The 11,659-nt window shown below is 34.5% G+C and overlaps 2 protein-coding genes across 2 annotated transcripts; both read left to right on the top strand.

Annotated features, from left to right (window-relative positions):
* The first annotated feature begins 259 nt into the window (after nucleotides 1-259).
* LOC123220631 (lectin 7-like) lies at nucleotides 260-1,105 on the top strand. The gene has a single exon (XM_044643210.1). It carries the CDS (start codon nucleotides 260-262, stop codon nucleotides 1,103-1,105), a length of 846 nt encoding a protein of 281 aa, XP_044499145.1.
* Nucleotides 1,106-8,710: 7,605 nt separating this feature from the next.
* Nucleotides 8,711-10,787, top strand: LOC123220606 (L-type lectin-domain containing receptor kinase IX.1-like). The gene has a single exon (XM_044643066.1). The coding sequence runs from the start codon at nucleotides 8,711-8,713 to the stop codon at nucleotides 10,742-10,744; it is 2,034 nt and encodes a 677-aa protein (XP_044499001.1). The 3' UTR covers nucleotides 10,745-10,787.
* Nucleotides 10,788-11,659: the final 872 nt, after the last annotated feature.

The following is an 11,659-nucleotide window of genomic DNA, read 5'->3' as shown; positions in this document are numbered from 1 at the left end:
GACTTGCCATCAATTCATATTCTGATTCATTAGCTTCAAATTGATGGACTGTTAAATTTGTCAATTGTGCGGCGATAATTCCAATCGCCTCTCACCTTACTCCGTCCAAAACTTAAGAATAGTTCACAGCTTAACCAGTTTGATATTTGATCAAACCAAGGTAAGATCGATTAGCACGATAATATAGTTGAAATAACTTTTTTTCTCTCCTCCTAATTTAGGTTCATTCCCTTTCTCTCTATCCATATGCCCTTCAGCCATGGCTTTCTTCTTCCATCTTCACTCTAAACAAAGCTGTACTCCCATTTTTCCGAATTTTATTATTTTCTTAATCCTGTTGGTGCTCCCAGTTGCAAGTTCATTTTCTTTCAATTATTCCATTTTCCCCGCAAACACTCCCAATATAACATTTGAAGGAGATGCATTTCCGTCTAACGGTGTTCTCCAACTGACCAAGAATCAAGCTGATAATAATCTTACAAGAAGTGCCGGCCGTGCCACCTATAGCCAGCCTGTGATTATTTGGGATGCCAAGACTCGGAGGCTCACAGATTTCACAACCCACTTCTCCTTTATCATTAAGGCGCTTAATTCTTCTAATAATGGTGACGGGCTAACTTTCTTATTTGCTCCACTTGATTCAACAATTCCTGACAACTCAACTGATGGATACCTGGCATTGTTTAATCCTGAAACAGCGAATAATAAGACTGCCAATCAAATTGTTGCGGTCGAGTTTGATAGTTTCAAAAATTTTTGGGATCCGAGCTCTGACCATGTAGGAATCGACGTTAATTCCATTGTCTCAGTAGTGACTTTGGACTGGAAAAGCAGCATTAAGAATGGATCAAGGGCTAATGCTTGGGTAAGTTACAACTCTGGTACACAAAACTTAAGTGTATTTCTAACTTTTGAAGATAAACCTGTCTTCATTGGGAATTCCAGTCTTTGCTATATTGTAGATTTGAGGGAAGTTCTCCCGGAACGAGCTAAGGTAGGTTTCTCTGCATCCACAGGTGAGGCAGTTGAAATACATAGCATTATTTCTTGGAGTTTTAGTTCAACTTTGGATGAGACTAGTGTAGAAAAAACCAATATTGGGTAACTATTTGTTCATCCCGACAACAGGGTTAAAGCCATCTGCAAGGCAAGCCGTTTAGATTCTAAATCATGAGGCAGAAATACCCATTGTTCCAACTGTAGCCATTTTCTCTTCTATTGATTTGATAGGACACGCTAATTACTATTCTTCATATCAATTTAAATATAATTAAAGATGATTTGGAGGGCTTACGGACTTAATGTTCAATGTTTGATTGCACATAAAGCTCCATTAATACTTGGGGAATGCTTCATTGTTCGGTTTTTCTGCAGGTCTATAAGCATTCTAAATTCGTATTTTATAACCAATGGAGAGAGAAACCGTGAAATAAGAGAAATTTAAGATTTGCAAGGCGAGAGACATAAATTTTTTTAAGTTTTGTGCAAGAAAATTAAACAAGATTGTTCAATTGAATTCCATTCTTTTTTTTTTTTTTTTATCTAGACCTATAGAAGGAATGTTTTGTTACTTCATCTTACTTGTAACTGAAACAAGATAAATTTATGATTAAAAGAAATAAATAAAAGAAGTGAGCTGAGGGGAAGTGATGTGGAAACTAATGAACAAACAGCAAGTAAACTCGGAAGTACTCATTCAATAAAAGGCAACATGTTAAATCAAGCATACATAAGAGTAAAATGGACGATTTAATAGCAAAGAATTATATTTAAAATGGACGATTAATAGCTTTGTCAGGAATATGATCATGACTAATTGCTATGTTATGGAATAACACCATTAAATGCAATAAAAAGTTGGATTCAATCTTACTGGTTCGGTTTCAATGATGGAGCTTGTTTTTACGAGTTCATTTTGAGTTGGGCCAGGCTCACCTTGTGAGCCCAATACACACAATTTCAATCCAATCATGAATTAAGCATGTTTACTCCAAAAAGACAACGTTGTTTTAGAGTGAAATCTTGACGTTTTTTCTTCATTTACATGGTATCACTCCTTCATTGGGTAACTTATTGTAAACTTGTGAAAGCCCGAGAATTCACCACTAAAAGGTTAGTTAAAACTACATTTTGTTTTATCTTAAAAATTGATAATATTAAAATTTTCTTAAAAAATGTTTCTCAACTTAAAAAATTTAGTTCATACATAAAATCTTAAGGTTCATAAGTTAAATAAATGAAATAAAAAATCCACAATTTAATGTGGAAAATAAAACTTCTTAAAAAGAACTTTTTTCTCCTTCATCATGTATGAGTATATTGTCTTAAAGTTAATTCTAATCATCAACAACTCTACAATTATAGGATCTCTGATCCTATTAACGTTCTTCGCTTCTAATTTTTTTGTCTACTCAATGGTGTTAACACTCTTTTGACACAGTGTAGTTTGATTTTTAGTCACTCTAGTGACTAATTGAGCTAATCTGATAATAGTTTGCTCCACATCAATTCCATCACTTTAAGATTACACATTCGACTCAAATATTGGTTCAACCTCTAACTTAGAATTACCTGCAACTGAGTTTATTGATGGTACTTGGCGCCCTAGTCCATGAGCAATTTACTCTTCTATTATTTTATCTCTAGGTTCATTTCCCCCTTTTGGAACTTAAGGAGTTACAAAGTCTCTAACAAGTCTTATGCGATGTTGGCCACATCTTGTCATTTTCATGTCTATAAAATGCAATTAAATTGTCTTTTACAACAAAACTTATGTGCATGCTTCATGAAAATACCTTTAGAATCTAAAATGTATTGTGATACTCTTAGAAAAATCCTACTTTGACAAAGCACATGAGAGATGTTGGGTATTTCTGTACATCTCATATCACTTGGGGATAAGAAAATTTGACTAGTTAAATCGTATGTGAGCTCATTTAATTGTCAAGATGAGTTTTGGGTTGAAAAGTCTAGAAGTGGACAATATCTTGACAGTGAGTCAGACTATTGGATTAAAGATGTTACAATAGTATCAAATTCGCTCTGCGTGTCCTCTTAAGTGATGATGAGACAAACCTTAGTGAGAATACTGAGTCCCGTAAAGGCTGGTATATGTGACATCTTTAGGCAAATTTCACAAAAAGCGTATCCTCTTGAATGATAATGGGATAAACCTTAACGAGGGCACTAAGTCCAATAAGAGGGGGTATATATGACATTTTAAAGCAATTTTCACATCGACAAAACATAAGAAAAATGTTGAGTCTATTTGTATATCTCACATTACTTAGAGATAAGAAGATTTGACTAGTTAAATAGTTTTGTGAACTTTTTAAATTGTCAAGACACATTCTCAAAAGCAAAATCATAATAGACTATGTGTCCAAAATAAACAATATCTTGATAGTGAATCGGGTTATTAGATCAAGAATGTTACACTTATACTATAATACCATGTTAATAGGATTTGTCTCAACGTTCCTAATCCCATAAGATTCGAGTACTCCTATGAGACTTAGGAGAACAAGACTAATCATATGAAACTATCTAGAAAACCAATTTCCTTCAAACTTCCATAATAACACTAATTCATAAACAACCTATCTAGGCCTTTGGCTCTACAACTATTTACAAGGAATTTAAATAAAAAGGTTTACACCCTCATTGCAACAAAACAAAATACAATAAAACATAATGATTGTATCCTAAAAATCATAAATGCAATTATGTTAGACCTCTGACCTTACAAACATTTACAAAAAACTTTTACATCATCACAGGCAATGAGAGACAACATATTAAAAACAAATTTGTCATGTGATACAATTTTGAGTAGAATCACTGCACAACATGGTCGTAGAGTTGTCTTGGAGAGAAAGTTTTATAAAGGTGAGCAAAAGCACTCAACAAATGGATAATTTGTAAATAATGTTTTGAAAATTTGAAAACATATTGTTTGCAATAGAACACCTAGCTGCTCACAAATTTATAATATTTTTTCAAACATTTAAACGAAACTAAATAAACAAATTATAAACTGTTCACCACCACTACTAGCCTAGGAATAAACTGTCATACATGGTGGATGTCCCACAAATAAGCAAAGAAAGGAAGAACTATCATACCAAGCAAACTCTAATATTGCTTAAGTAGAACTCACAAATATATTGTATCTGATATGAATCATCACTCAGGTAGAGCACTAATCAATTGATTTCATTATATATATATATATATATATATATGTGTGTGTGTGTGTGTGTGTGTGTGTGTGTGTGTGTGTGTGTATGTATAACATTTGAAAAATATATCATTAAGTTAAAAAACTAATTTTTTTGTTATTGGGAAAGGGTATATTGCATGGTGGTTTTGAATATTCTCCACAACATGCATATACTTACACAACATCTACTCTTTGACTCCCTTGCATAAACTTTCCAAAATCATCAATCCCTTTCATTTGTACTGTACTTTTAACATAACTCAAGACCTGAACTCTAAATTAACCATCATTCAATATTATAGTCACACAAGGGAACTCCATTAACATCATGAAACCACCACAGCAACACACCACACTAAGCTACGGAACATGCAACTCCACATCCACGCAATACTAATTTAAGCAACATTCAACTCTAGCCACACACAATACTAAATTCAAGCAACATTGAACTCTATAGCCACCCATAACCCTAAATTTAAGCAACATGAAACTCTACAACCACACACAAAACACTAAATTTCAACAACATTCAACTTTTTAGCCACCCACAACACTCAGTCAAACAACGTGCATGAATTTTTAATTTGATTTCATAAAGTAATTTTCATATGATCCACAACGCTATTTTTTTCAAAAATTAAAATTGAAAAAAATTAGAAACCAAATATAATAGATTTGTAAATAAAATTGCTGTTTCGATTCATTAAATGAAGTAGACCCCAAGCGAGCATTGTAATCCCTAAATTATCGTCCTATTTCTTCACCTCTTCTACAAATTCTAAGTAAACCCGATCAAAATCTTAACCCCAAAATTGAACAATACAAAATTTTAACCCCAAAATTGAACAATACAAAATTAAACCCTTGATGCTAAATGTGGATGAAAAGTGAGATATTTTTCTCCTTTTCTCCTATCAATCCCTTCTTCTACTCTTTCTTTTTATCTTTTCTTCCTTTTTTCTTCTCACTTCTTTCTCTTTCTCTCTTCACTCTTCTCTCTAGGTTTGGATCAAGAGAATGATTCAAACATAATGAAAATGACTTCAATTGAGCTTTAAGTGGATCTTTCTTGGCAATTTTACCTTAAAACCCCCATACTTTGACGCATTTTTTATTTTGCCTTTAAGTTTTCACTACCATATTACAACATGGTCTTGACCTTTTAACTAACCCTCCTTTCATCCATTCAACAAGAATATGGAGTAATTAATTGAATGATTGTTTTCGATCCGAACTTTGATAAAACGATGATTTTTAACTTTTTCTTTTTGAAAAATCTATTTTTTCACCTATTTATTAAATCTTTAAGTTGGTGAAAAGATAAAAAATTTCTCTATCTTTATTATATCTAAATAATAGTTTGCCCTAACAAATTTATATATATTTTTTGAATCCTATAAGCAAATTTCTAGCGCAACTGTCTTTGTTTACCACCAACTCAGTCTAGATCCACCAATTCTTGCTCAAGCAAGCTCTTGTATGTCACAAAGAGGAGGCACAACTCGGCCAGAATTACTTGTCAAGTGGTCAACAAAAGAGGGGCTAGTGGACATTGGCGAGATTGTGAACAAAACAAGTAGGAGCAACCACAAAATTGGCTGCTGGCAACTCAAATAACACTTAGAGTCTACGAATATGGTGGGGAAGGAGTAAAATTGGGTTGTGGCACAAGGGTGGCAACAAGATTGGGTTGAGGATGGTGACATATGGGGAAAAACGAAAGGGTGGTGATGGTGAAAAAGAAAGATGGAGAGGAAAAAAAAATATAAATATATATAATATAGTTATGATGAAAATGTAATTTTTTGTACTATTTGTGGTATAAATGATATTAACTTTATTTTATATTATATAAAGTAATAAAAATACATTTTGATTGTTAAAAGTAATGAGTGAGAAAATCAATTTTTCTAATTTAAAGATGAAAAACACCATTTCATCAAAATTTGAGTGGGATATTGTCATTCAACCTTATTTCAATTGGGTAATAGTTAGCCCAAATAATGTATTTTGTTGGATTTTGAAGCCTTTTTTATATATGTTTGAATTAGAAGCTGGATGATTTCAATATTTCTATTGTTGTCTTCTTCAATTGAATTAGGCTTCAACTCATCTGATTCCATTCTATTCCTCTTCTGCTCTTTAGCCAATACCCTATGACAATGGACAATCACCTTCAACCATTATTTTCAACCGTAATTTCAATCATAATTTCAGCGGTAAAACAATTTATTTTATTAAATAATTTTAATACAAATTATTATATAGAATTCAGAAATTAGGTAAACAAAAATTCGATTTGGTTCTCCAATAAAATCAGTTTAATTATGAACTAGTTTTTGTACAAAATCAATATGGTTTTGGTTCAAAATTTTTTTGAACTGAAAATTCGGTTTACTTTATAAATCTGGTTAACCAGTTCAATTATCTGGTTTTGTACAACCCTAGTTCAAGCTTTGGTGTTGGCAAATCGTATCTTCTCTTGAGATTTGTTATAAATATAGAATGATAATCACTTGCATTCTCTAAATCCTTTAAGGGGAAAAAGACTATTTCCCACCCAAATTTTAGGTCATTCTCAAACCTACACTCATGGAAGATGAAAAACCCCTTCTCCTACCCATAACCAAACTTCTGTTAATTTTTCTGTTAAAGGGAGGGGTAAAATAGTCATTTTACTGTTTATATAAAAAAGTTATAAAGTTTATTACTCCCCCCCCCCCAAACTTTTAGAAACTAACATTTCACATTTATCTAAAGTTTTCAAACTTTAAAAAGTAACATTTTCACCCTCAAACTGAGGGTATTCATATTTTTTAAAACTCAATCGTCCCCCCATAACTTTCAAAAATGGCAGTTTCACCCCTATTTTTTAACTTTATCTTCCAACATCGTCTCTGGTGTCATCTTCAACCTTCTCCTTCTCTTGGTATGACGACGATGGTGCGATAAAGAAATCTCCATCTTCTTATCGCACGGTGCGACGAAGAGACAGAGATCTCTTCGTCGCACCACCCAGATAACGAAAGACGACGCTTTGTCATCTAGATCTGGGTGATGAAGGGTCGTCCTTCGTCATCCTTTGTAGTCGGAGATGAGATATCGGTGGAATGCATCGGCTGTCGATGGTGGCTGAAGAAGGAAATAAACCCTAAGGGTGAAATTTAAACTTTTCAAACTTTGACGATGGGTTGAGGTGTTAGTTTTTAAAACCTAGAGGGGGAAATGATAAAATTTTAAAGTTCCAAAGTTTATAAGTAAAATGACGATTTTACCCTTACCTCTAACTGAAATTTTGGACGACAGTTTGGTCATGGATGGGAGAAGGGGTTTTTTATCTCCCGTGGGTGTAGGTTTGAGAATGACCTAAAATTTGATAGGAAATAGTCCTTTTCCCATCCTTTAATTATTGTTTCTGTTTTGCTAAGATAGGTCGTGCTTTGTTAAATGACAATGTAATAAAACCTTAATTCGGTATATCGGAGCAACAGTATACAATTTTCTTATATTCTGCAGTGGGTTTTCTGTTTCTGTATGGCATATGAGAGATATAAACTATCTATTTATAATTATTGATATCATAGCTTAGTGCATTCGAGTTCTCATAAGAAAATGTTTTTTGTTAAACTTAAAGAATTAAAATCTCGGCTTGGATGAGTCCAAACTGGAGTTCCAAATCATATAACAACGACCCTGGCATGGTCAAAAGTCAATAGCTATGACTATGATTTCTACTGCATATCGCATTACGTGTAAAGTTCTTGAAATTGGACGAAAACCAACAATAAAACCTAAATACAATTGTTCGAGAAAGCACGAGGATATTCACATGTCATTCATTTAGAAATCAACCAAGATTATAGTCATGAAAACCTAGCCAACTCAGAACAAGACAGCAACCGGCGGATTTAATGATTGCAATGTTTGATGCTTTTTTAAACATTAAACAACATTATTCTGCATTATGTCTCCGGCGCTTTCTGTTTATGCAAAATAATTTCATCTGTTTGTCGTATCAGACCGTCTCTATTGGCAAAGACAGATGGAAGCCGACTTATGATGAAACCGAAGTGTACAAAATTTCGAAATATTGAATTGAGTAATGAATACAATACGTTTCTCTAGTATGCTGACATAGCATTGCTAAGTCACATTGATGGACTGTTGAATTTGCCGATTGTGCGGCGACAAATTCAACAGTCCATTTACGACGAAAATTAGCTTCCATTTGATCAAATATCAGGATAGTCCAATGGATGAGACTTGAGCAATATATAAACCTGGAAGCGAGTGTATCTGATTAATTTAATAAAATAATGCATGCAATTTTTAATTATTAATCAAGAACAGTTCAACTTGACCAGGCTGATATATGATAAAACCAAGATAAGATTGATTAGGACGATTATATAATTGAACTATTTTTGTCACTCCATCTAATTTACGTTCATTCTCTCTCTCTCTCTATCTCGAGGCCCTTCAGCCATGGCTTTCTGCTTTCAACTTCAGTCTAATCGTTCTCCCATTTTTTCGAATTTCATCATTTTCTTAATCCTGTTGGTGCTACCATTTGCAAGTTCAGTTTTTTTCAATTACAAGAATTTCCCAACAAACACTCCCCGTATAATATTTGAAGGAGATGCGTTTCCATCTAACGATGTTCTTCAACTGACCAAGAATCAAGCTGATGCCAATCTCACAAGAAGTGCTGGCCGTGCCACTTATAGCCAACCTGTGATTATTTGGGATGCCAAGACTCGGAGGCTTACAGATTTCACAACCCACTTCTCATTTATTATTAGGGCGCTTGATCCTTCTAATTATGGCGACGGTATAACTTTTTTCTTTGCTCCGTTTGACTCAATAATTCCTGACAACTCAACTGGTGGATATCTGGCTTTGTTAAGTCCCGAAACTGCGAGACTTAACAGTTCCAAGCAAATTGTTGCGGTCGAGTTTGACACGTTTCAAAATTCATGGGATCCGAGCTCTGATCATGTTGGAATCAATATTAATTCCATTGTCTCAGTAGCGACTGTCAACTGGAACATCACGATGAAGAATGGATCAAGGGCTAATGCTTGGGTAAGTTACGACTCCAGTACACAAAATTTAAGTGTATTTCTAACTTATGCAGATAAACCTGTTTTCATGGGGAATTCTAGTCTTTGGTATATTGTTGATTTGAGGAAAGTTCTCCCAGAACGAGTTAAGGTAGGCTTCTCTGCATCTACAAGTGAGGTTGTTGAAATACATAATATAATTTCTTGGACTTTTAGTTCAAACTTGGATGAGAATAAAGGAACCAATGTTGGATTGATTGTTGGTTCAACTGTTGGCATTGTCGCTTTAATATGTGGATTGGGTACGATTTTGTTCCTGTGCTGGAGAAAGAGGGCAGCTGTGAATAAGGAAGATGAGACCATTGATGAAGCTATAGAAGACGAATTCGGAAAGGGGACTGGACCTAAAAGGTTCACTTATCGTGAACTAAGCCGAGCAACAAACAACTTTGCAGAGGGAGGCAAGTTAGGGGAGGGAGGATTTGGAGGTGTTTATAAAGGTTTATTGAGCCATCAGAACACAGAAGTGGCTGTTAAGAGGGTCTCAAGAGGATCAAAACAAGGGAAAAAGGAATACATTTCAGAAGTGAGGATCATTAGTCGTTTGAGACATAGAAATTTGGTTCAACTGTTTGGTTGGTGTCACCAACAAGGAGAATTCCTTCTTGTCTATGAATTTATGCCAAACGGAAGCCTTGATGCCCACCTCTTCGGACCAAAGGCCAGGCTTTCTTGGGCTGTACGTTACAAAATAGCCCTTGGTTTGGCTTCTGCTTTGCTATATCTTCACGAAGAGTGGGAACAATGTGTTGTGCACAGAGATATCAAGTCTAGCAATGTCATGTTGGATTCCAATTTCAACGCCAAATTAGGCGATTTCGGTCTCGCAAGACTTGTAGATCATGATTTGGGCTCGCAGACAACAGTTTTGGCCGGCACCATGGGCTATCTCGCACCGGAATGTGTCACAACCGGCAAGGCTAGTAAAGAGTCGGACGTTTATAGTTTTGGCGTTGTCGCCCTTGAAATCACATGTGGAAGAAGGCCAGTTGAAACAAGGGAAGAGCCGAGTAAAGTAAGGCTGGTGGAGTGGGTCTGGGACCTCTACGGCAAAAGCCAACTTCTTGATGCTGCGGACAAGAGATTAATGAAAGATTTCCATGAGAGGCAAATGGAGTATTTGATGATAATTGGGCTATGGTGTTGCCATCCTGACTACACTCTTCGTCCATCCATAAGACAAGTCATAAATGTGCTTAACTTTGAGGCTCCATTGCCAAACCTTCCTTCAAAGTTGCCCGTGCCAATGTATTATGCACCGCCCATGGATATGTGTAAGTTCTCCTACACTTCTTCCGGCATCACACAATCTTCAGCTAACAGTTACTCTACAAATTCATCAACATCAGCTTGCTCAACAACCGCCCTTCTGAAATCTAGAAACGCCGATACTTGATTCCGGCATATAACATCGGCCTTTCTTTCATGTATTATACTAAACTCCCTACATATAGTTTAAATAGTTGAAAAATTTTCAGCTTGAAACTATTGAAACTCTTGTGACTGGTGAGAAATTAGTGGGAGTTTTCTGTATTATTCTATGTATAATGTTGGTGGCAAATGAGGGGTTGAAACATTATTTGTTTTTCTATACAATAAAAATAGTTGCAGTTTGTGAAGTTAATTTCTTGTTAATGGCTATGAAGATATATATAACACGTTTTTGTATGAAATAAAATTGAAAATTGATGGCAGCAAGATTTGTAATATGGCGCATATTATTTATCTTATATATCGCTGTGATAAGCATTAACAATCGTGAAGTTTATGTTAACCGATTGGATAAAAAGAATGAACTAATCTTCAACATTATTCTAATTAATTTTTGAGTAAAAATGGTGAGGATTTTATAAGCGTCACAAATACTTAAACTCATTTTCTTATTAAAAATTTTGGTATAAAGTCATGGAGCTTAATAATTAAATATTAATAATCAAATTTATGAGGTGTTATGAAATTTCAATATAACATATGCTGTTTGAGAGATAATAATTAATGTGAGAAGCAAATTCTGTGTCCCGTCCCGTATGCATGCTAACTGCATTTACGGTGACCATAGCAGCAGCATTCACATCTTACATTCAATCAAATTTTTTAACTCTTATATATTATTGATACATGAATAACTTAACCTTATACTCATTTTTTAATCTTCTTCGAGAATGCAATGGAGCATGAGACTACTTGGCAAATGAGCTACAACAAAATATAAATACGGAAGGGAAACCTTCAAGTCATCACAGTTTTAACATTGACTCATCCGTCTCAATCTCTCTATTCCAACACAAACCATATAATATTATTGCAATTT

Source organism: Mangifera indica, chromosome 1 (genome assembly GCF_011075055.1).
Source record: "Mangifera indica cultivar Alphonso chromosome 1, CATAS_Mindica_2.1, whole genome shotgun sequence".
NCBI classification, from domain to species: domain Eukaryota; kingdom Viridiplantae; phylum Streptophyta; class Magnoliopsida; order Sapindales; family Anacardiaceae; genus Mangifera; species Mangifera indica.
This window is presented reverse-complemented; position numbering and strand designations above follow the sequence as displayed.